The sequence below is a fragment of the Euprymna scolopes genome, chromosome 8 (assembly GCF_053919585.1).
Source record: "Euprymna scolopes isolate OS-2025 chromosome 8, ASM5391958v1, whole genome shotgun sequence".
NCBI classification, from domain to species: domain Eukaryota; kingdom Metazoa; phylum Mollusca; class Cephalopoda; order Sepiida; family Sepiolidae; genus Euprymna; species Euprymna scolopes.
The window spans coordinates 1,834,089-1,861,716 of record NC_136489.1 but is presented as its reverse complement, the minus strand read 5'-3'; the positions used below and the strand labels follow the sequence as shown (position 1 = coordinate 1,861,716).

The 27,628-nt window shown below is 34.0% G+C and overlaps 1 protein-coding gene across 1 annotated transcript in view; it reads right to left on the bottom strand.

The window, feature by feature from the left end:
- LOC145283483 (uncharacterized) overlaps positions 1–27,628 on the bottom strand; it is a 163,206-nt gene that overhangs the window by 87,167 nt on the left and 48,411 nt on the right. The window contains exons 16-18 of the mRNA XM_080132304.1: positions 22,961–23,368; positions 12,822–12,898; positions 9,304–9,367 (exon numbers count right to left, since the gene is read on the bottom strand). Coding sequence (XP_079988430.1) covers positions 9,304–9,367; positions 12,822–12,898; positions 22,961–23,368 — 549 coding nt within the window. The remainder of the gene's footprint in view (positions 1–9,303; positions 9,368–12,821; positions 12,899–22,960; positions 23,369–27,628) is intronic.

Genomic DNA, 27,628 nt, shown 5'->3' with positions numbered 1-27,628 from the left:
TAAAAAGTGTGCATATGTATATATAAAAAAGTGTGTATATGTATATAAAAAAGTGTGCATATGTATATATATTAAAAAGTGTGCATATGTATATATGAAAAAGTGTGTATATGTATATATTAAAAAGTGTGCATATGTGTATATTAAAAAGTTTTCATATGTATATATTAAAAAGTGTGAATATGTATATGTTAAAAAGTGTGCATATGTATATATTAAAAAGTGTGAATATGTATATATTAAAAAGTGTGAATATGTATATATTAAAAAGTGTGAATATGTATATATTAAAAAGTGTGCATATGTATATATACTAAAAAGTGTGTATATGTATATATACTAAAAAGTGTATATATATATTAAAAAGTGTGTATATGTATATATTAAAAAGTGTTAATATTCATATATATTAAAAAGTGTGCATACGTATATATCAAAAAGTGTGCATACGTATATATTAAAAAGTGTGCATATATATATATATATTAAAAAGTGTGAATATGTATATATTAAAAAGTTTGAATATGTATATATTAAAAAGTGTGCATATGTATATATTAAAAAGTGTGCATTTGTATATATAAAAAAGTTTGAATTTGTATATATTAAAAAGTGTGCATATGTATACATTAAAAAGTGTGCATATGTATATATGAAAAAGTGGTTATATGTATATATTAAAAAGTGTGTATATGTACATATGAAAAAGTGTGCATATGTATATATTAAACAGTGTGCATATGTATATATTAAAAGGTTTGAATATGTATATATTAAAAAGTGTGCATATGTATATATTAAAAAGTGTGCATATGTATATATTAAAAAGTGTGCATATGTATATATTAAAAAGTGTGAATATGTATATATTAAAAAGTGTGAATATGTATATATTAAAATGTGTGCATATGTATATATTAAAAAGTGTGAATATGTATATATTAAAAAGTGTGCATATGTATACATTAAAAAGTGTGAATATGTATATATTAAAAAGTGTGCGTATGTATATATTAAAAAGTGTGCATATGTATATATTAAAAAGTTTGAATATGTATATATTAAAAAGTGTGCATATGTATATATTAAAACGTGTGCATATGTATATATTAAAAAGTGTGCATATGTATATATTAAAAAGTGTGAATATGTATATATTAAAATGTGTGCATATGTATATATTAAAAAGTGTGAATATGTATATATTAAAAAGTGTGCATGCGTATACATTAAAAAGTGTGAATATGTATATATTAAAAAGTGTGCATATGTATATATTAAAAAGTGTGAATATGTATATATTAAAAAGTGTGCATATGTATATATTAAAAAGTGTGCATATGTATATATTAAAAAGTGTGCATATGTATATATTAAACAGTGTGCATATGTATATATAAAAAAGTGTGTATATGTATATAAAAAAAGTGTGCATATGTATATATGAAAAAGTGTGCATATGTATATATGAAAAAGTGTGTGTATGTATATATTAAAAAGTGTGCATATGTGTATATTAAAAAGTGTGCATATGTATATATTAAAAAGTGTGAATATGTATATGTTAAAAAGTGTGCATATGTATATATTAAAAAGTGTGCATATGTATATATTAAAAAGTGTGCATATGTATATATTAAAAAGTGTGCATATGTATATATTAAAAAGTGTCCATATGTATATATTAAAAAGTGTAAATATGTATATATTAAAAAGTGTGCATATGTATTGCAATGCCTTCTATATAATGGGCTTCCTTAACTACCATAGAGAAACGTTGCTAGCGACCACAGAGGTCAAATTTTCTTTTACTTTGACACTAATTTGACCCTTTAACATTATGGTTTCGGGCTCAAATCAAATTTAAATGTCTGACCCATATCCAAGTAACCTACATTGAACATTTCAAATGTTTAGACCCAAAACTGGCGGATGAGTTTGGTAGAATCTGCAAAGGTCAACTCTGAAAACTTTGACCTTTTGGTAGAAAAACTTTCGCCTAAAAACTGATTAAAAAGCTTGCTGCATGTCTGAATGCCCTTTATATAACATTTCAAATGTTTAGACCAAAAATTGGTTTAATAGTTTGCTAGAAACCGGAAAGTTCAAATCTTTTGAACTTTGACCACTTGTTTAAAAAGTTTGCATATGTATATATTAATAAGTTTTCACATGTATATATTAAAAAGTTTTAATATGTATATATTAAAATGTTTGCATATGTATATATTAAAAAGTGTGTATATGTATATATTAAAAAGTTTGCATATGTATATATTAAAAAGTGTGTATATGTATACATTAAAAAGTGTGCATATGTATATATATTAAAAAGTGTGAATATGTATATATTAAAAAGTGTGCATATGTATGTATTAAAAAGTGTGTATATGTATATATTAAAAAGTGTTTATGTATATATTAAAAAGTGTGCAGATGTATATATTAAAAAGTGTGCATATGTATATATTAAAAAGTGTGAATATGTATATATTAAAAAGTGTGAATATGTATATATTAAAATGTGTGCATATATATATATTAAAAAGTGTGAATATGTATATATTAAAAAGTGTGCATATGTATACATTAAAAAGTGTGAATATGTATATATTAAAAAGTGTGCGTATGTATATATTAAAAAGTGTGCATATGTATATATTAAAAAGTTTGAATATGTATATATTAAAAAGTGTGCATATGTATATATTAAAACGTGTGCATATGTATATATTAAAAAGTGTGCATATGTATATATTAAAAAGTGTGAATATGTATATATTAAAATGTGTGCATATGTATATATTAAAAAGTGTGAATATGTATATATTAAAAAGTGTGCATGCGTATACATTAAAAAGTGTGAATATGTATATATTAAAAAGTGTGCATATGTATATATTAAAAAGTGTGAATATGTATATATTAAAAAGTGTGCATATGTATATATTAAAAAGTGTGCATATGTATATATTAAAAAGTGTGCATATATATATATAAAAAAGTGTGTATATGTATATAAAAAAAGTGTGCATATGTATTTATATTAAAAAGTGTGCATATGTATATATGAAAAAGTGTGTGTATGTATATATTAAAAAGTGTGCATATGTGTATATTAAAAAGTGTGCATATGTATATATTAAAAAGTGTGAATATGTATATGTTAAAAAGTGTGCATATGTATATATTAAAAAGTGTGCATATGTATATATTAAAAAGTGTGCATATGTATATATTAAAAAGTGTGCATATGTATATATTAAAAAGTGTCCATATGTATATATTAAAAAGTGTAAATATGTATATATTAAAAAGTGTGCATATGTATTGCAATGCCTTCTATATAATGGGCTTCCTTAACTACCATAGAGAAACGTTGCTAGCGACCACAGAGGTCAAATTTTCTTTTACTTTGACACTAATTTGACCCTTTAACATTATGGTTTCGGGCTCAAATCAAATTTAAATGTCTGACCCATATCCAAGTAACCTACATTGAACATTTCAAATGTTTAGACCCAAAACTGGCGGATGAGTTTGGTAGAATCTGCAAAGGTCAACTCTGAAAACTTTGACCTTTTGGTAGAAAAACTTTCGCCTAAAAACTGATTAAAAAGCTTGCTGCATGTCTGAATGCCCTTTATATAACATTTCAAATGTTTAGACCAAAAATTGGTTTAATAGTTTGCTAGAAACCGGAAAGTTCAAATCTTTTGAACTTTGACCACTTGTTTAAAAAGTTTGCATATGTATATATTAATAAGTTTTCACATGTATATATTAAAAAGTTTTAATATGTATATATTAAAATGTTTGCATATGTATATATTAAAAAGTGTGTATATGTATATATTAAAAAGTTTGCATATGTATATATTAAAAAGTGTGTATATGTATACATTAAAAAGTGTGCATATGTATATATATTAAAAAGTGTGAATATGTATATATTAAAAAGTGTGCATATGTATATATTAAAAAGTGTGTATATGTATATATTAAAAAGTGTTTATGTATATATTAAAAAGTGTTTATGTATATATTAAAAAGTGTGCATATGTATATATTAAAAAGTGTGTATATGTATATATTAAAAAGTGTACATGTGTTTATATTAAAAAGTGTGAATATGTATATATTAAAAAGTTTGCATATGTATATATTAAAAAGTGTGAATATGTATATATTAAAAAGTGTGCATATGTATATATAAACAAGTGTGCATATGTATATATTAAAAAGTGTGCCTACGTATATATTAAAAAGTGTGAATATGTATATATTAAACAGTGTGTATATGTATATATTAAAAAGTGTGAATATGTATATATTAAAAAGTGTGCATACGTATATATTAAAAAGTGTTAATATATATATAAAAGTGTGCATATGTATATATTAAAAAGTGTGCATATGTATATATTAAAAAGTGTGCATATGTATATATTAAAAAGTGTGAATATGTATATATTAAAAAGTGTGAATATGTATATATTAAAAAGTGTGAATATGTATATATTAAAAAGTGTGAATATGTATATATTAAAAAGTGCGCATATGTATATATTAAAAAGTTTGCATATGTGTATATAAAAAGTGTGCATATGTGTATATTAAAAAGTGTGCATATGTATATATTAAAAAGTGTGCATATGTATATATTAAAAAGTGTGCATATGTATATATTAAAAAGTGTGCAAATGTGTATATTAAAAAGTGTGCATACGTATATATTAAAAAGTGTGCAAATGTGTATATCAAAAAGTGTGCCTATGTATATATTAAAAAGTGTGCACATGTATATATTCAAAAGTGTGTATATGTATATATTAAAAAGTGTGCATATGTATATATATTAAAAAGTGTGTATATGTATATATTAAAAAGTGTTAATATATATATATTAAAAAGTGTGCATACGTATATATCAAAATGTGTGCATACGTATATATTAAAAAGTGTGCATATGTATATATATTAAAAAGTGTGTGTATATATATATATATATTAAAAAGTGTGTGATATGTATATATTAAAAAGTGTGAATATATATATTAAAAAGTGTGAATATGTATATATTAAAAAGTGTGAATATGTATATATTAAAAAGTGTGCATATGTATAAATTAAAAAGTGTGAATATTTATATATTAAAAAGTTTGCATATGTATATATTAAAAAGTGTGCATATGTATATATTAGAAAGTGTGAATATATATATTAAAAAGTGTGCATATGTATATATTAAAAAGTGTGAATATGTATATATTAAAAAGTGTGCATATGTATATATTAAAAAGTGTGCATATGTATATATTATTATATTAAAAAGTGTCCATATATATATATATTAAAAAGTGTGAATATGTATATATTAAAAAGTGTGCATATGTATACATTAAAAAGTGTGAATATGTATATATTAAAAAGTGTGAATATGTATATATTAAAAAGTTTGAATATGTATATATTAAAAAGTGTGCATATGTATATATTAAAAAGTGTGAATATATATATTAAAAAGTGTGCATATATATATATTAAAAAGTGTGAATATGCATATATTAAAAAGTGTGCATATGTATATATTAAAAAGTGTGCATATGTATATATTATTATATTAAAAAGTGTCCATATGTATATATTAAAAAGTGTGAATATGTATATATTAAAAAGTGTGCATATGTATGGCAATGCCTTCTATTTAATAGGCGTCCTTAACTACCATAGAGAAACGTTGCTAGCGACCGCAGAGATCAAATTTTCTTTTACTTTGACACTAATTTTGACCCTTTAACATTTATGGTTTCGGGCTCAAATCAAATTAAAATGTCTGACCCATATCCAAGTAACCTACATTGAACATTTTAAGTGTTTAGACCCAAAACTGGCGGATGAGTTTGGTAGAATCTGCAAAGGTCAACTCTGAAAACTTTGACCTTTTGGTAGAAAAACTTTCGCCTAAAAACTGATTAAAAAGCTTGCTGCATGTCTGAATGCCCTTTATATAACATTTCAAATGTTTAGACCAAAAATTGGTTTAATAGTTTGCTAGAAACCGGAAAGTTCAAATCTTTTGAACTTTGACCACTTGGAAGCCAAATTTTCAGAAAAAAAAAAAAAACCGATTAAAAAGTTTGCCCTATGTCGGAATACACTTTATGTAAATTTCAAATGTTTAGACCAAAAATTGGCTGACTTAGTTGTTAGAGATCGCAGAGATCACATTTTTTTTAATTTTAACCCCAATTATAACCCCTTAACATTTATTGTTTGGGGTTTAAATCAAATTAAAAAGTTAGATCCAAGTCCAAGTAATCTATATCAAAAATGTCGAGTGTTTAACCCAAAATTGGCGGAGGAGTTTGGTAGAGTTCTCAAAGGTCAAATCGTTGAACTTTGACCCCAAAGCAAAATTTCTGGCCGAAACCCGATTACAAAGATTTTTCCAAATCTCAATATCCTTATGTCAAATATCGAGTCAGTAGATTGAAAATTGACAGAGTTATTGTGTAGGGAAATGTACACAGACAGACACACAGATATTTTCACTTTTATAGATATATAGATTATACTAGCATATCAGCCCAGCGTTGCCCGGGTGCTTGGAGGTGTATGTTGAGTAAAAAAAAAAAAGCGGTCAATTTTTTTAAATTTGACCCCTATTATGACCCTTGAAAATTTATTGTTTTGGGCTCACATGAAGTTGTTAAGTTAGATCCATGTCCAAAAAACCTATATCTAGAATTTCAAGTGTTTAGACCCAAAATTGGCGGAGGAGTTTGGTAGAGTTCTCAAAGATCAAATCGTTGAACTTTGACCCCTTAACAGCCAAAGTTCTGGCTGAAAACCGATTACAAGATTTCCCGAATCTCAGTACTCTGTATATCAAATTTCGAGTCTGTAGACTTAAAATTGACAGTGTTATTGCGTAGGGAAATGTACACAGACACACACACACACACAGACACGTTCACTTTTATAGATATATAGATATAGATTGGACCCAATATATAGTAATCATTTAAAAAGTAGCAACAAAAAATCGAAACCAAAACGTTTAGCATACGATTTACTTTTTCCTTTGACGTTAATGCCTTTGCTATGAAGACATGCTTACTGCAAGGCTAAAAATTAAAACATGAACCAATAGCTATGACGTTACCCATGCATATTCGTAATGCCGTCGTTCGATCTTCACTTGTCAAAATCCATTTTTTAATTTTCCCCGACTAAAACCCAAATATAAAGTTTCGTATGGGTTCGAATACCCTATATATTAAATTTTGTGCCTGTAGACCAAAAACTGACAGAGGAGTTTGGTAGGCAACACTTTTTAAACAAATATATGTATACGCATATATATATATATATATATATATATAGGTTTTTTTACGAAAATATTATGCAAGTATAAATCATGTAGAATATCTGCATGAATATAATTACATGTAATAGTAGGTACGGGCAAAAATGGGCAGACAAAAATGGAGGACCTAGTTTTGGAAGGCCGATTTATCATATATTTTTTTTTAGATTCCCGACTACTTTTTGATTGTATTTGAAAGATTAAAGACTAAACTTAATTTCCAAATGGAAAAAAATATTTGTATACGTGAAAAAAAAAGTTATGAAAATGTTTTCACAGCGAGCTACCCAATTCAGCTAAATATTGAAGTTAAATAAATTCATTGTAAAAAAATCCTTTAAAAATATTAGTTTTCTGGGTCTATTTCAAAGATAATTAGTAAAGTCCTAAGATATCGAATTAAATTAAAAAAAAAAATCTTGTTTGTACAAAACATAAATTAATTAGCCCAAAACCGAGTGATTCTGGCGTTCGCAAAACGCAACAAACTAAAATTTTGTAAACACGAAAATTACGAAGGCTCAAAATTTCAGGCAGTCGAAAGACTGTGAAAATGACGTCATGTAATTAAAAGAGAAGAAGTTCTTTTTTCCCCCAGTCGCGCATCTGTACATTCCTTTTTTGAACGTTTGTATTAATTTCTGCATTTTTAATTCAATTATTTTTCTATGTTCCTATTTTTAAAATAATTTTTTTCTTAATTATTGTTCAATATTATATATAAAAAAAAAAATGTTACGCCGAAAGTTTCACATTCTTGCGAGCAAGGAAATTATTAAAATCTTGCTTATAAAAATTATGTGAAACCCGTAATTCAAAAAAAGTAGAAATAATTTTGCTATTATATTTTTTTGTGTGGAAATATTAAATAAACAATGCTTAATTCAATGGTAATATCGGTAGTGCGAGAAATTCATTTTTCTTCGAGTTATATATAATTCATTAATACGGATTTAGGGGCTTTTTTCCTAATGTTCCTGTAAAAATTATTTTATTTTGTTTTTATTGTTACAAATTACGATGCTTTATTTATATAAAAAAGCAAAAATAAATTCTTGCGTTTTTTTTATTTACTACTGAAAACCATAATTTTAGTAAAGGTGTTTTTTTTTTAGACAAAATAATACATTTCCACTCAGATTAAAATAAAAATAATTAGTTCATTATATTCTGCGATCATCAAATGATAAATACTGAAAATGTCATTAAAATTGGTTAATTTCCTGATTTTTGGTTATTTTTTAAGTAAAAGGAGGGGTAAAAATGTTTATACATTTTGAGCATCGGCATTCATGTAGCCCGTACCCATGTAATAGGTAACAAAAGATGACCATCCTATAAGAAAACCGAAAAAAACTAATAGAGAATTAATTAAAATGAATATTTAAAAGAATATGCAAATTAGCTAGATCTTTTGCAGATGGATGCAATTCCACGACCAATATATAACACAGTTGTATTTTCTTTTTAAATAGAGAAAAAGGGTTTTTAATATGAATATCAATACACACAAAAACATTTATAGGAGTGTACCTAGATTGCTATTTTACTCATAACTTGAGGATTGATGGTTTATACTTTTCCTAACGAATTGGCTTGTATTGGGTGGCGGTCGACAATGCTTATTCTGAATAAAACGGGTACTTGTTTACTTCAAGGTCCATTAGATTTTGACTCTTTCCATAAATGATTTATAGAAATGGTTGTCTGTCGATTTACTTATCTCGCACACAAATTGTCTCTCCAATGTTTTCTGTCATTAAATAAAATAAACTTTTCATAGACTAATCAAGTGTCGGCGTAGTTTTGTCTCAACAGAAAAAAGTCAGTCTGGGTTCACAATGACGAAAAGAGCGGCGGCCGAAAGTACAAAATACATTCAACAGTAAAGCGTCATATAAAGAGAGTAAAAAATGAAAATGTAAACTCACTGCATATGGAAGATGCTTGTGTCTCATCAGGACAAACTCACCGACATAAAAATTATCAAATCGTCTGGAAAAAAATACATCAGAAACAAATAAAAAAAGGACTCATAAAAAAATAGGATTTAAATGAGATAAAATGATTGTTAAAGCAACTAAAAATAGGGATTTTTTTACATGGGGATCAGCACTTATCAAGGCCCGGAAGCCACTCGGGGACAAGGGTTATTTTGTGTACAATAATCAATGGGATAATATCGTAGTAATAGTTGGTATTGGAGATTTGATAAAGCGTCTTACTTAAGGGGGCGATTAATCAGGAATTTGTTTATGTTGGACTTGAAGACGTCCAAGTTGTAGTCAGGTGGGAAACAGGCAAACGGAAGAGAATTCCACAGGCGTGCACTTCCCAGAAAAAAGCTATGTTCATGGCATCTACGTTTTGATTTAGGCACATAAAGAGTGGGGGAAATTACTGACAGTAGTTTTAGCTAGACGGGTGTTTATCATGAAGGATTAGCGAGGGGGGACCAGAGATTGGAGCTCGGACGAGCACTTGCCATGGAAATAACGATAAATCAAAGACAGGCTTGCAACATCTCTTCTGTGGGAGAGAAGTTGCAGGGAAGAGAAGAGAGCATCCCCCACTAAGCCACGAAGTCTATTTTGTACTCTGTCAAGGCAGGATAGGCTGTTTTTTGAAGCTCCAGCCCAGATGTAGCAGCAATACTTAATCTTTCGACGTACTTGGCTTTTATATAGATAGAGAATTGCATCAGTAGTGAGATATCTTCTGGAGCGGTAGAAGGATCTCACCATCTTTCCAGCGACCTTGGCAACAGACTTGATGTACGTGCTCCATTTCAGATCAGGAGTGAAGGTCAAGCCCAGAAGTTTGTCAGAACATGGAGCTTCTCCTAGACGAGAGCCATCCATTTCAATTGATGCCAGATGGGGATCAGAGCGTTGATGATATAAAGATAAGAGTTTGGTTTTAGATGCATTAAAGGTAACCAGCCACGTCTCCCCCCCCCCTGAACCACTCGTTCGAGATCAGAGGAGAGAGAATCAGAGAGAGCTTTGTCATTTACAGCCTTTGATGTGTTGCCATAGATGGTCGTGTTATCAGCATAGATGTCAACGAATGATTTAAATATGTGTTTAGGAAGATCATTGATGTAGATCAGGAAGAGAGTTGGGCCCAGGATTGATCCTTGAGAGACTCCAGCATTAATACTGCAGGCCTCTGATTTTTGTCCATCAACCACTACTCTTATGAGCCTATCAGAGAGAAATGATTTAATGATAGAGAGAATATTTCCAGTTATACCGTAGCTGGAAATCTTGTGAAGTAGGCCCTTATGTCATACCTTGTCGAAGACCTTTGGTATGTCAAAGCAATTGCCCTAGAAAGAAGCCTTTGTCAAGAGATTCACTAATCCTATGAGATATAACCGTTAGCACATCTGCGGTAGATCTTGCAGAACGGAAACCATATTGCGTGTCACTAAGAAGGTTATTTCTGCTGAAGTGGTTGACTATTTCTCTATTTAATATTGATTCCAGCAACTTACTCATGAAACACAGGTTCATTATAATTGGTTCTGTAAACTTTCGTTTCCTTCCCAATCTTCTCGGTTCGGGCATAGTTTGTGGTGGTTCGATATCAGACGCTTCGTATTGTATATCAATTGGATCTTCCTTTTCATCAGGTTTGTCATGTTCGTTGTCTTTTATATGACGTTTTCTCAATTGATTTTGATGTCTTTTGTGTATCCCTTTTGGACCCTTTATCATGTAGACCATACATAGATACGTTTATCTACCGTACCTAACTCCCAATATGAAATATTATTTTTCATACATTTAAAATATACATGATCACCAGGTTTAAACCTTTTACGTGATGTGTGCGTAGTTTGATGGACGATTGCTTGCTTTGGTAATAATTTATCAAATGGTGATTTTATTTTTCTAGCAAACATTAATTCTGCTGGGGATAAGTTCGACGGTATATTTAGGTTCTTAGTTATCCTGTATATTTGCAGGAATTGTTGTAATGCTTTATCCGTCGGGTCCCAATTGATTTTCTAAGTGCACGGTACGAACCTTTCTGCTAATCCATTTGATCCCAGATGGAACGGTGGTGTAGTTATATGTTTTACCTGAAAAGCGTCACAAAAGTCCTTGAAATCACTTGATGTTAATTGTGTTCCGTTATCTGTGATTATAATGTCTGCCACGTCAAAACGTGCAAATATTTCATGCAGAAAACTTATTCTGTTATTTGTCGTCGGGTTCTTGAAACGCTTTACTTCAGGCCATCTGGAAAAAATATCTACTACAATTAGGTAGTATTGTCCTTCGGTCGGTCCAGCAAAGTCTATATGAATGCGTGACCATGGATGGTCAGTTCTTTTTTCCAAGGTTTATGGACTATCGGTGGTGCCTTTGTGGCTAACGCACAACCTTTACACTTGTTTACTGTTAGTGCAATATCCACATCCATGTTACGCCAGTAAACGTAACTCTGCATAAATGCCTTCATTCTATTTATAACCGGATGTCATCGGCGACCTTCACTATGTAGATAGAAAGAACGCGTTTATTCGTTGAACGTATGTAAAGCCTTCAGTTAAAAATAAAGAAAAATGCTTTGCCAGTGTCCAAGCTAATATTCAAATATTCATACAAAACATTGCCTAACTAGGTGAAATTAAGAATAAAAGAAAGAAAACGCCTCAAACGGGTAAGTTTTAGAAAAGAAAGAAAACTGTATCAATCATTTTTTTATAAAATATAATTAAAAATATATAATTTGATATTAGAGTTTATATATATATATATATATATATATATATATATATATATATATAAACGTTTAGAGGTACAGAATTTAAATACAGTTTTAAATATAATGGGCGGAAGTCTCTCGAGAGCTCTTTCAGCTATCATCTCATCAGGAGAAAATCGATAGCGTAGTATTATTATTTTTACGCTATCGATTTTCTCCTGATGAGATGATAGCTGAAAGAGCTCTTGAGAGACTTCCGCCCATTATATTTAAAATATATAAGTGAATTGTTATTTTGAAAAAGGCTATTATATATTATGTTATGGAAACCTATGAGATGAGGCTTCATAATTTGTGTATTGATTTATTTTCAGACGGTTATCCTCATCTTGATAGTTGTTTTTGTTTCACCACGTTTCGATCAACTCACCCTCTTGTACTCATCAGGTGATTAACCGAGATGTGAATGTCGAGTTTTGTGACTTTATCACCAGTAATTACTGCCTTCCATAGTTGTTGTTGTCTCACCCCGTTTTGGCCAACTAATCCTTTGGCTTCCTTGGGTAGGATTGAAACCGCTCTCTTCAGAAAATGCTCACCTTAAACCGTAGAAACTCAACGCCTCCATCCACTGTGCCATGAAGGCCAGAGGATGAGTTGGCCGAAACGTTATGAAGATGAGGATAACAGAAGTCCACAATTAAGTTAATTGATTAATTAATGTTTTTACCTTTGATCGAATGTTGTCATGTGAGGATCGTTGATTGATTTACACAAAGCATCTTTGTCATTATCGATTATTTTTACCTGGAAAAGAAAATTCAAGTTACAAATATAAGTTATACACCATGCAATATGATAATTCTGATATTGGTAAATACGCTAACTAGTCTTTATTTCGTTGAATAATGTTTTCAGAGAAATTTAATACAAGTTAAATTGTAAGCAGGATGAATCTTAGACAAGAATCAGCAGGGTTCAGGCGGTTAACTATTTGGAGCAGTTTTTCTGCATGGGAAGTAAGCTTAGCAGATATGACGTCAAATGAGAGACTTCCGGGTTCAAAGTTCCTGAGCCTGAATTGAAAAATCAGAGAAGATGTCCTAAAATCTATTTAATGAAATTCCTTAGTATCTCCTTCCATATTTCTCCCCATTGCTAGTCCACTCATAGGTGAACACACCAAAATAAAAGATATTCGTTCATAAGAACATGTTAATTGGTTTATTAATTGATATAACTTAAAGTTGTTTGCTTTGGGAGAATTTTAGCTCACAAATTTTTCTCGATGTGGGAGGATGGTGTTTTGTTTTCGCTTTTCTCATTCGCATTTAATAGCAACAGGCAATGAAATCGCTCCATGTAATCAGAGTTTTTTTTCTGTCTGTTTCGATTTACTCAAAACCGCACACACCTCGTCTTCTCATGTATCGTTCTCTTCTTCCTCTTCTACTTCTTGCTCTTTTTCTTCTTTTTTCTTCTCAGTCGTCAGAAGCGTCGTCTTTGTCTTGACTACGTTTTTCCTTCTCCCTTCTTGCTCACAGTGACCCGTTTTTATGCTAAGCTGAACTCTCGTGCGTGCGAGAGAACACAAGATTTTGCGTGATTACTTGGCAATATTAACCGGCCGCCGCCATCTTGCGATTTTTCTTTGGACGTGCCCGCTTTGCAGAGTGCACACCTCGAGCGTTTGTCAGGTAAGCCCGTCTGTTCGCCATTTATTACACACTCCCCCCTGATCTCATTATCAAGAAAGAGCAGGGAGGCGGTGGCCTTTTTCTTCGAGTGCTTCTTCGGAGAGGGGGATTCGGGGCTTCATCATCGTCTGCGCTGTCTTCCGTGTCACGAAGGTCGGCGAACCTAAAGCTGAGCATCGCAGTATCACTGTCCAGGTCTTCATCATCAGCAGGAGGGTCAGTACTTTGAAGGCTACCACTCTCAGTGTCGCTGTGCGTTGAAGCTGTCATGAACCAGAATGATGGGTCGCTGGTCACGGATTCAATTTCACTATCTTCGTCAAGCGGCAGCTGCGTTTGGAATACTGATCTTAAGTCTTTAATATGACGAGGTACTCCATCAACTCGCACCGCCTGCGGGCTGATCACTTCAGTGACATGACCGGTTCCGTAGCTAGTCGTACACTGGCCTCGGGGTTTTTTAACCCAGACGATATCTCCTTCTTTTATGTTCTTTTGTGGTGGCTCCGGTTCGGGTAGTGAGCTGCTCTCCAAACCTCTCACCCTGACACGGTATGTATGTAGCACGTTGCCTGGCGCCGTGGAGGGTGAAACATCGTCCTTAGGGGTGACGTTGTACCAATAGACTGCTTCAGGTACCGTACACCCCTTCTGCGCTGCGATCGTCTTAACAGTTCTGTGATTGCGCTCAATAATCCCGTTTCCACTGGGAACATGGGCACACCAAAAACGCAGATGGACACCCCAGCCATCTGCAAACTGTTTAAATGGCTCACTAACAAAAGCGGGGCCATTGTCGGTGAGTATCTCAGAAGGAGGGCCACGCTCGAGGAACACACCTTCCAACTCATGGATAATGGCAGCCGCGTCCTGCCGGCGAAGGGGCCGCCACAATGAAAACCTAGATGGTCCACAGTCGATAAGCGTCAAAAAATGCCTCCCGTTGTAGTGTGTTATGTCCATCGCAATCCTATCCCAATTACGCTTCACACTGAGTATTCCCTTCTTCCACCGGACAGGTGCTGGGTCGATCGATCGGCAGGTGTTGCAGCTTCCCACAACAGATTTCACAGCCCTCCGAGACACAGAGGGGTCAACCAATCTGGCGAAGTAAAGCGTTCGGTTTACACCGGGGTGCCCGCTTTGGCAATGGACATCATTAATATGCTCCGGGCTGAGTCTGTGTCCCACTGCAGCGCAATTTACAGGTGCTGACTCGTTCACTTCTTTTGGCAGGTCTAGCCAACGGTGTGGCACTCTGGTCAGACGATCCGCCTGATTCAAACAGGACTGCATCAGTGTCACATCTATGACCAAGTCGTATTCCTTAGTGGTTTCGGTTAGGGTAGCAAGCCGCCTCAGGATCAACATTTCGGCCGACGCCTTTGTTGTCAGACGTGCTTTTCCGTTCAAGGCATTGGTCATCCACCGATGCACACACGTGGAATCCGTGATGATGTGAAGGATTCTAGCCTGCCACTGAAGCGCTAGATTGACTCCTTTCAGTGTAGCATCGAGTTCAGCTAGGTTTATATGCTTGGCGTCATTCTCTGGCCGAAGCCAGCAGGCATCTTCTATTATCCTTCCGTCGACCGCCAGAGCAACGCCAAGGGCAAGTGAGCTGGCGTCTACCTAAACTGTAAATTCACTCCCATCGACGCACCAGCTCCCCCGTACAGGGTCATCATTGGTCACTCTGGCCACAACTTCCACCAGCATGCTTCGCAGGGCAGGATCATGCACCTCATCGTCCCATCCAGTTGACATAGAAGTTGCCCGTCGCTTTATGGCCGCTACAACCACTCGGAGCCACCCACACACAGGGAAGTGACCCACCAATTTTCCGCAAATGGAAAACGTGCTCCGACGTGTGATGGTAGATGGGATTTCTGGGATTTCACCACTCCTTCCCCATTGAAGGCCATCTGCACTTCCGCTCACCTGCTCCGAGCACTTTCGCCCCGTCCTGTAGCCGCTCCGGCTCCTTGCACGACAATCCGAAGTGCTCGAAGTGTTCTTTGACCGCCTGGGCAGACAGGAGGCTCTCATTGACAAAAATGTCGTCTATATACGACGATGTCGCATGTTGCACCGCTTCATCTTGACGCCGGATCGCCTGCATGATTGCTGTCATGATGTTAGGGGCTACATTCAGGCCGAATCCTAGCCTGGTCAAGCAATAGCGAGTTCCTTTGATCACCACCGTCTGGAACGGCCACAGCGATTTCTCAACACGTATTTGCAAGTACGCTCTTCACAAGTCCAGTATGGCTGCTTCCGCACCCTGCCGCCGCCACTCCCGTAGTTTATGAGCACAGACATCAGCCCCCGCAGTGTGTGGGTCAACGTATTCATTAAGTTCCCGGTAATCAAGAACAGGTCGAACTTTCTGCTTGTTCTCTTGTCTGGCAGCCATCAGGGGAATTAGCCCCCGCGGGGGCCCGAGCTCATCCTCTGGGTATGGAACTAACCAGCCATTATCCAGCCACACTTGAAGTTCTGCCTCGTACTGCCCCCTAAGCCACGCAGGAGGGGGATACTCTGTAAGTCGATTCCGCAATGACACTGGTGGCTGGTCGCCTGCCCATTTCCAGGACGCTGTCCAAGTGTATGTGCCCTTATCGTATTCTGCATGGAAGTCGGGCTCATCGAGAGTGATTGCTGCACACATTTGTTTGTTTGGTCGAGAGAAGCTCACATCACCGGCGCCGTTCACAGTAATTCCGCCTAGCTGTGTGATAGCGTCCATTCCAAGGAGAAGGTCATATCCGAGCAGCTCCCCATCGACCACTAACACCGTCACAGCAACCGGAGAGCCATTGCCAATGCTGATATGAACAACGCTGACCCCACAACACACCAATGAGCCTTGGCCGACAGTAAGTACAGGGATCCTTCGTTTCTTCCATGTGGCGCAATATTCCTTTCGAAGAAGGGTTTGGGTACAGCCGGTGTCAACCAGCGCTGAACGTTCACATCCATCAACTTGAACTGTTACTGCAGGCAGCGCTTTGTTCAATGCCGCGTTGGGGAGGATGCTAGCGCTGCGGCGTCCTCCCCTTTCCCGTTTCCCGGACAATTCCGCGCTATGTGGCCTGGCTTATTGCATTGGTGACACCGTATTACTTGTTGTGCTCCATAATTAGGGGTGCGCCTTGTACCGCTTTTGCAGTCTCTGGAAAAGTGGTTGGGGCCACCACAGGTATAGCATCGTAGACCCTTCGTTGGCGAGTCCAGAGTGTCAACAGCTGCGGAGACTAGTTTTCGATCGTCTTTCAAGATGTTTCGTGCTCTCGCCAATAACTCCTCCAATCCAATCTCAGTGAGTCTTGACGATGCTCGCAGCAGTCGACTTGCCTCATCCGGAAGTCCCGACAAAAAGGCGCATGCCAATATGCGATCACTTGCACCGCCGAAGGGAGTGGCAAGCTTTTTCAAGTCGGCCATGTAGACATCCACTGTCTCCCCCGGCCCAAGTCGCCGTTCGGAAAACTGCCTCCAGGCGACAAAAGGGTCTGTACCAAATGCCCCGTATAGCGCTTGTGTAATCTGCTCCATGGTCGGATCCTCCCCTAGCTGCTGGTACACGGCATAAGCCCCTTTAGTGAGTCTCAATGGGATAACCATAGCTGGGTCTTTAATCTTGCACAACCGGCAAACACGCTCAGCCTTTTCCAGCCATTCGACCACCGAGGGACCAGTGGGGGAGCCATCGAATTCCGGAATTAATCTGATGTCAAATTTCTCCAAACCAAAGCCGAGATAGCTTGTAATCAGAGTTTTTTTTCTGTCTGTTTCGATTTACTCAAAACCGCACACACCTCGTCTTCTCATGTATCGTTCTCTTCTTCCTCTTCTACTTCTTGCTCTTTTTCTTCTTTTTTCTTCTCAGTCGTCAGAAGCGTCATCTTTGTCTTGACTACGTTTTTCCTTCTCCCTTCTTGCTCACAGTGACCCGTTTTTATGCTAAGCTGAACTCTCGTGCGTGCGAGAGAACACAAGATTTTGCGTGATTACTTGGCAATATTAACCGGCCGCCGCCATCTTGCGATTTTTCTTTGGACGTGCCCGCTTTGCAGAGTGCACACCTCGAGCGTTTGTCAGGTAAGCCTGTCTGTTCGCAATTTATTACACACTCCACGGTCCTATTTATAAAGATATATTGCTTAGTTTATAATAGCAACACGATGATAGGTATCTAATGTATACGAAAAATAATGTAGGTATTAAAAATGTTCAGAAAAATTAACATATTTATGCTATAACTACCAGGAATATGGATCCCTAAGAAATGATCCACAAAATTATACATAGGAACAATATTAATGTCAGCTATTGTTGCACGGATAACAGGCAAGGACTCATTCAGGAAAAGGCTATGTGAGTGTTACCTTGTGGGTTTTCAGTCTCTATAGATTCATTGTATGATGCTATGAGACCAATTACTAACGTCCACTATGTAAACGATGTAAGGATACATTTATTTCGTATATATATATATATATATATATATATATATATATATATATATATATATATATATATATATATACTAGCAAAAGTACCCGTCGTTGACTGGGTTCAAAAACAGCCTACAGAAAATGGACTCTAATTTATGAAAGTATGATAGGTTATGACAAGGAAGGGTTATAAATTAGGGTTGAATTTGGGGGTATCAAAGCTAAAGCAAAATATGATGAAAGTAAAAATAAAATAGATAAACCCCATAATTTATTATACCATACCTGTTCACACTGAGACACTTATCACAATATTCTGTGGATCTATATTAAAAAACCTTGTTAAACTTTCTCACATATTTACATTCTATGGAGGTCAGGTGCGAACGAGCATCCCATAATTTTATTATACCATATTTCTTCAAACTGAAACATAATTATCAAAGTATACTTACGCAGATAGATATGAAAAATCTTTATTAAAGTTTGTGCCTATTTCCATTCTATGGAGGCCAGGCGCGGACGCAGACCCCACAATTTTATTATACCATCCCTATTTAAATTAAAACATACTTATCAAAGTATTCTTATGTACGTCTATATCAAAAACACTTGTAAAGATTTTTTTTTTAATTTTAAATTTTTTTATTTCCATACTTTGTGGACATAGGCGCGTACGCAGACCCTACAATTTTAATGAACCACCGTTCCACCAGATCAAACATACCCATTCCTGTGTCTCGATACATCTTCTATCATTATATGAGATCAGTTTTCTATAATAGTCAACCATATAGGATTTTATTCTTGACCATACACACAGACAGACAAACATACATGCAGCATTATATATATATATATATATATATATATATATATATACAAGGAAAAGAAATCAATACTGTAAATTAAAATTTACAAGTAAATTTATTGTTTGACCGAATACTCCAAAAACGATTTTCCAAAAATTTTTATTCTGCGGAGTTTCAAAGAATATTGTATTAGGTTGGAGCTTACACTTGCTTGTATCCCATTTCATTCCCATTGCCTTGATATATATATATATATATTGCTTGATATATATATATATTGCCTTGATATATATAATATATATATATATATATATATATATATATATTATCCAAAACTTACAATATTTCATTATTCTAAAAATAATTTGCCTGTTTGGCGCCAGGAAACAAAGTTCTTTTTCTTTTAGAGAGATCCAAATCGGGAAAACTACTTGCCTGACCCAGATTTAAATGTGATATTTGTTTTCACCATACACGAAACCTACAAAAGTCGTATTTTAAAGGTGACTGTTAAGGTGGAAAGAAAGTAAAAATTCGACACACTTTTTAACGCGCGGTGATTGTAGCTAAGCGCTTAATGACATGGACTGAAGACCTGGATGTGCCAAGTTCGAACCCTGAAACACTTTCATCCAACTCACACTTGGCCTTGTGTCCAACCTCTTTGAGATGGAGTAGATACAATAACATTGTAAAAAAAAAAAAAACAAATTAGTTGTAAGGCTGATAATTAATTTTATATTCTTCACTTAAAAATCTGAATCATTATGAATTTTAATTTTGTTGAATAGTAAAAAAGATTTCACATTATTAGCTCGTCAGGGCCGAATTAATTAATTTTTTCAATCAGTCGCAGTGAAGTACATTCTTTTAGTGCAAATAAAAAAATGCAACAATAACGAAGAAAATTATTGGTTAGAATCAAAATGTTAAATGTCAACTTAAATGTTATTTCGATTCAATTTTTAAAATCTCACAAAATAATATTACATTTGATACTAACGCGCATAACTCGATTTGAACTACTAACATACAATTTATTATATTTCGTAAATTAAAGAACAAGTTTATTTTTTATAGATACAAATGCTTTTACGTTAGAATATATTTTGTATTAAAAACACGTGTTCTCAATCTTAGATGTTTGATTGATATCCTTATGTTTGATAGCGGGGTATCAAATTATCGAGGAATAAATGTTGGTGTATATAAACCGACAGATAGGCCGTATCTCTGAACATATATACCGTTCACTGGACAAAGCAGGGGAGGGTACATCGGTAGCCATCAATATACCTAAGGCTTTTGACAGGGTATAGCATGGTATTCTTCTAAGGAAAATTTGATCACATGGTATCACTGGAAGAATATATAATATAATTAAATCCTTATTAAGTAAGAGAAAAATCCAGGTTGTCGTCGTACATCTAAACAATATAATATAAATGTGGGAGTATCTCAGGGGTCTATCCTTGGACCTTTATTATTCTTGATGTTCATAAATGACCTGCCTGATAAAATTGTTTCTGAGATGGGTATATTTGCTGATGACACCACTATCTATAACAGGCATGAGGGGAAAATAAATGAACACATATCCAAGGAAATGGCAGAAACACTAGAGGATGACCTCCGATCTGTAGTGGAATAGGGACAGAAATGGATGGTCATATTCAATGCTGCCAAGACTAAACTTGTTTCCTTCAATAATTACAAGAAAGCTTCTCTACCACCAATAGCAATGGCCAAGAACACATTACCCGAAAGTACTTCCTTTAAACCTCTCGGCCTAATGTTTACAGGGAACATGAACTGGAATAGATACACTGAGAAGAAGGTGGGTTCTCTCTACTGTGCTAGAAAACTACTTACGCCTGAAAGTATCCTGTACCTCTATAAGGCCACCATTCGCCCATGTATGGAGTACTGTTGTCACATTTGGGTTGGTGCATCTGCTGCTTGTCTCTCACTCCTGGACAGGGTTCAAAAGAGAGTCGCCAACCTGATAGGTCCTGAACTATCATCTAGGCTTCAGCCCCTGTCCCAGTAACGAAAATTTGCCTCCCTCTGCCTGTTCTACAAGTATTTTAATGGTGAATGCTCTGACGAACTACAAGCACGTGTACCCCTCGACGTGAATATCCCCATCAAATCCGACAAGCAGCTAAATCCCACCCCTTCACAGTAGAGATCCCTAGGTGTAAGAAAGCCTTTTACACCAATAGTTTCTTCCCCAGAACTGCTAGACTTTGGAACTCTCTTCCGGGATTTTGCTTTCTCAACTGTACTGATATGCAGAAGTTCAAGTGTAATGTGAACAGACATCTTTTTACTCATCTCCCTTCATAATGCCCCTGCAAATTATGTCCTCGATAGTAGCCCCCTGCTTCAAAGTGGCTCTGTGCCTTGTTTGGGGTGCAAATTGAAACAAAAAGAAAACTTTTACGATTAACAATAATTTGCTTGATCTGGACTGATACGATAATGTGGACATATCGACATGCTATTTTGAAGCGATAACAGATACTCGTACATGAAGGGGATCCAAACGACGAGAGGAGACAATGTTCCATTGATAGAGAGTTACACAAATGTTCTTTGGTGAAGAAGAGGAGTGTATATTATAGCAATAGTCTATATAATAGACAAAGTCTGTAAACATTTAACAAGTCGATAAACATTTAATATGACAGTAACAACCGGGACGAATTCACATACTTGTTTCTTCAAAAGATGACAAAACATACAAAGTTATATTTCATATAACATTTATTCACACGCCGTGTCAACATTTCGGAGATTACAACGCTTTGACTTCACATGTTGATCTTGACTTTACCGGTTTCCAAGATGTCTTCTCCCCGACTTCTGGTCTGACCTCTTCAACTAACTTCGACTAATTTCGAACTTTTGACTAACTGATACGTGTTTTTTCAAGCTTTCTCCTAAGATTCACGTAATCTTAAGTGATCTCTACGCCAGACAACCTTAGACTCTAGAGGTCAGACCTATTTTTAAATCAGTGTTTGTGGTAGTTATGAAAACTAACATCCCTTTTCCTGAAAACATGTTTTTATTTATCTAAAATCCTTTCTTATTATTGTTTATAGAATCTAATCAAGTTAAATTTCTAAGGCGTTATTTAACCATATTTGTCATTGAATTTCATTTTTCTCTTTAAAACAAATCTAATTCAACTACACGATAATAATAATAATAATAATAATAATAATAATAATAATAATAATAATAATAATAATAATAATAATCTTGCTCAGGTAATCCGGGAGTGCTAGTATGCAACTCTTGCTGCTGCTTGCTTAAGAATTTTTTTATTGTTAAGACTAATGGTTAAGCTCATATAAGATACAGGACTTAATAGACAACAATATGGACCAAGTAGTGAGTTTTTACGATAAAAATAATCACTTATTACCAAAAGTGTAACTGTCACCATCTTTTCTGTGTTCTGAAACTTGACCTTTAACCTAGATATTCAAAAATCAAATCGGTTCTAAATAGACCTTGTTTAATATTTTAACCAAGTTTGGTTACACGATGTGCATTCTAACCTGTAAACTAACAAACATTCTGATAAGCCAACGAACAAACTCGATTGAAAACCTAACTTTGTTGTCGGAGCTAAAAATTGTGATAAAGTAAGCTATTTAAGCAATAATGGACTTACCCACAGACTATAAAGAAAGTTACAATTAAACATTTATGCACGGATTCATGACAGTTATAGCCCCAGAATCATAATGTGTACTTCAGTAACATTTTTACTACTTTTTGTTAATTATACCAATGTATATATTTTTATTATTACAAGACTACAACAAAAATAATGACATTTATTATGAAAAATAAGTAAATGAAACTATGCGACCTATTACTTACCGGAACTGTCCCAATGATCCGGGTTTTCAAGTTTCCAACTGATCCGTTAATCTCCAAAATTCTTAACTGATCCTTATCTTTCAAAGAGTCGATCACGGCTCGAACTGAAACCTGTTGAGTACCGTTCCAGTTTTCTCTGGTGAACCAAAGGGCGCATGTATTAGTGCAAGCGCCGTGTCGTTTGAAGCCTATAACTACTTGCACGATTTCACGTTTGTTGCATTTGTATTCTTTGTGCGGCTGGAATTCCATTTCAACTTTGACACTGCAGTTTCTCAGGAACTCTTCATTCGATGACATGCTGGAATCTTGACCAATGAGGCAGAAAAATGTTGGTGGAAATGTTAGCGACAACATGAGATGCTTCTCGATGCCACCTTCAACAACGGTCAAAGTTTTGTTATGAATCTATTAAATAAAAGCATGTATATTGACATGAGAGACGTGTGTATATGGGTGATTTTTCACATCAACAATTGTCTTTATGTATCTACATATTTCTTGTAACAAAAAAAGGAAGGAAAAAAAAGAACAAGAAAGCAACATGCAACAACAGCCTCCAAAGATTCTCCCACAACCATCTCCAAGGATTCTTCTACAGTCTCCAAGGATTCCTCCTACAACGATCTCCAAAGATTCTCCTACAACCGTCGGCATTCTCACCGCGGCTTACTTTTATGCAGTTGAGCAACAAGATTTTGCCCACGAGCAGCGAAATTTTGCATCACTCGTTATAAAAGTTGTGGGCGCTGCCATTTTGACAACCCAAAAAGTTGAAAGGTGATTGGAATAAATTTAAAATAGAAAAACCAATGCCAAAATGATCCAGACAAGATGACGTTAAAGGCGCAAAAATTTTAAGCAAAAATGAGGTCAACTTAAATGTACAAGTCATTATTTAAGAATTAAATTATCAGCAGGCTTTTTTGGATTCGGCATGTTTGGATTTTACCGTCATTGGATATTTTACCCTCCACCAGACTATCCATTCACGCGAAATTACTTTTTTATTCACCCTATTCCCTCTGCTTCACTTTTTGTTATCAAGTAAAATCTATGACTTACTTGTAGTTTCATTTAATACTTTTGCAAGCAAAATCCAATCCCGCATTGGTAAATTCTACCCTCTGATGAGAAGAAAAGTATTTCTTCGAAACTCCGCGGATTAAGGACTATCCGCTTATTTAGTGTTTCCTTTTTAAAATTAAATATGTTTTTAACTCTTTTTAAAGTGTTTTTTTTTAACATGTTTTATTAACTACTTGTTCTTATAAGCTCTATCTCCTATTTGGCTTTATCGAGCTTTTACATCTGGTTAAGATTACTTTATAAATATTAATTCTTTAATATTCATAATTTACTTTAGTTTTGCCATCTTGGATCATTTTGGTAAACTTAACTGTAATTCTTATATATATATATATATATATATATATATATATATACGTTTTATTACTGTATCTTTCTGTTAAGTTACATTATTGTTTCGGCTACACGGCCGTTTTATTTGGTCGTCTGTAGCGTCCTCAGACTTTTACAGAACCTTTCTGTAAAAGTCTAAGGACGCTACAGACGGCCAAATAAAACGGCCGTGTAGCCGAAACAATAATGTAACTTAACAGAAAGATACGGTAATAAAAAAATAAAACGCATATTTGCTCTACAACAGTATTGAGCACTTTCTTCAGTTTTTATTAATTACCATTTCCACTAAATATATATATATATATATATATATATATATATATATATATATATATATCTATATTTTTATAAAGTAATAGGGTTCGTGTGTTTCTGTCTGTGTGTACATCTCTCCATCATCAACGAAATATAAAGGAGGTAAGAGGGTAGATCTCTCCTGGTAGAGAAACATTAGAACCCATTTTAGGATGTTTCTGTTATAGGAGACATAAGAATCTTTGCCTAATTTCTTTATATACTAGTCTACAAACCACCCCCATATCGAATGACTTATGCTCATTTGCATATCACATTATATTAAATCTCTTTAACTAATTACCTCGACCTTATTACATATTGGAAATATTCTAATCATTTCAACTGTACTATTTACAAAATCTATTTAACATTTAATTATTTAATATATTTTCATTTAATTTTATATTCGATTTATTTCACTTTACGTATATTATCAAAACAATTCATTGGCGAGGAAAGCTTTATGTTTTGGGATTGTATTGAAAATGTAATGGAAATTTCAATTTCGTTCCGTTTTAATCTTTTATATTTTACTTGCCAATATAATTGAAAGAATACAATTCAACTATCGTAATTTTATATAAATAAACAAAAACAAATATTTTAAAATAAAACTTTATTAAAAAAGAAATAATTTTATTTTTAAATGAAAAAAATCAATTTAGTAAAATAATTGTATTAAACACCCCCAGCCTTGTCAGCAAACCTGTAAACCTATAAAAGTTAACATTTCGAATGTAAACAGTGATTTTTCGATTTTGTTAGCGCTTGCCGCAATTAAAGACAATTAAAACGGAACTAACTTTATTTCCATTCTATTTTTTAAACAACCCCCAAAACATAACGCTCTCTTCCAGTTATAGCCAATGTTTTTTTAATTAAATAAAACAGGTCAAAATAAACAGATAAGCGCATTTTCTTTTACATTTTTCTTACAACCATTGTCATTTAACCAACTGCAGGATATCGTTACTTTTGTGGGGTTGTTTTGAAAATGGCACGGAGATTATAATTTCGTTCCAATTTAATCTTTCTGGTCGAGCCTATTTCGAAAGCCTGTCTTATCATAGATTTGAACTACAAATAATTTATTACATTTTGATTATTACTATCTTAAGACTTAAAGCTTATATTTATTTCATTTTTCTATTTATATATTGAATTAGTTATTTCCAGTCTTATTTAAACTTAGTGCTTTCTTTAAACCGGATGAACCTTTTATAAAAATATGAGTTTAACGTAAAGAACACGAACAAGGTTTTATTCAACTGAATTTCTTCCAGTTTACTAACAAAATATATAAATTTAAAAGAGATATAAATAATAAAATAAAAAGGTTATGTAATTTAAAAGAAGTACACGTACTCACAAAAGCAGAACTTTTTTTACACATTTTTTTCTTTAAAACCATAACAATGAGACTAACAATTACCTAGATCTTAGTAATTATTTGTTTTAATAGAACTGTTTTAATTGTACTGTTTACTTAGTTAACCTAAGTTGGTATTACATTTATTTTACATTTACTTTTTTTTTTTAATTATTTTAGATTGTGACGTTTACACCCGGAAGTAATGAGTCACACGTAGGTCGCTTTTATTCATTCCTTTTGGTCAAGATCAAAGTGTAGTATCTGTTCTTCAGATGCTGCACTTCATTTTCTTGTTCTCTTTCGGTGGAGGAGAAATCCTTCACGACTGAGACAATTTTTATTTTTGTACCTTTTCTCCACGTTAAAAAACGACCCTGGTGTCTAACTCTGTCCCGTGGGGAGGCATAGTAAATAGGTACAATATAATTGTTTATAATTGTACTATTCAGAAATATTATTTATAGTTCGTCCATTTCAGTTAGTATACATTTCCTTTACGCTTAATTAATTTACAATCATTAATATCGTTAAACAATTCCGTTTAAAACCGAAATTATGCCACCCAAACGAAGTAGAAACGAAAGTGAGGAAGAAAGAATGGAAAGATTGGAAGCTAATAGACTAAGAGTTGCTGCAATTCGCTCCAATGAAAACAATTCAGATAGAGAAAGACGTCTAGAACTTAACAGGATACGTCAAAGAGAAAGGAGAGCAAGACTGTCAGATTTGGAAAGAGAAACCCAACGTGAAGCTGACAGAACTAGACATGCTGTAAGGCGGTTAAATTCATCACAAGATGAAATTCAAGAAAGGCAAAGATATGCACTGGAAAGAGAAGCAATATTACAATCGAATGAATTATATGAGGTAAGTAGACGTACACAAGGTCAGTTGAGAGTGGCTCAACGACATCAGAATGAATCGGAAACCCAACGAAGCTTTCGCCTATACCAAGGGCAACAACGAGAGGCTGCATGGAGAGAGAGTATGACTTTGCCCCAGCAATTGACAGAAAACGAGGCAGCTAGACAACGAATGACTGCTTTGAGACACCATGAAATAGAACACTGCAATAGAAAAGGATTGCTCTACAACAAAAATGACTCTCTCACTACAGCTGATATAGGAAAAATGGACAAAGTATGTCAACATTGCTCAGCTGTAAAATTTAAAGGAGAAACCCCTGGTTGTTGTTGTTCTTCTGGCAAAGTTGTGCTTGATAGCTTTCCACCACTGCCTCAGTTGCTTCAAGATTTGCTCTCCGGCAATGGTCCCATCTCTAAAGATTTTCTGCAAAATCTACGCTGTTATAACAATTGTTTTGCAATGACATCATTTGGTCACAAAATTGCGGCAGTACATGGGTGGAATCCTTCTTTTAGAATTCGAGGCCAGGTTTGCCACCAGATTGGGAGTCTTTTACCACCTGAAGATGAAACAGCAAAGTTTATTCAAGTCTACTTCTTGGATAGTCTGGAAGAGGAACTACATAATCGGGGACGTGACAGTAGACTCAATAGAGACATTCTCCAAAGTCTGACTGAATTTTTACATGAGAACAACAGCTTTATTTG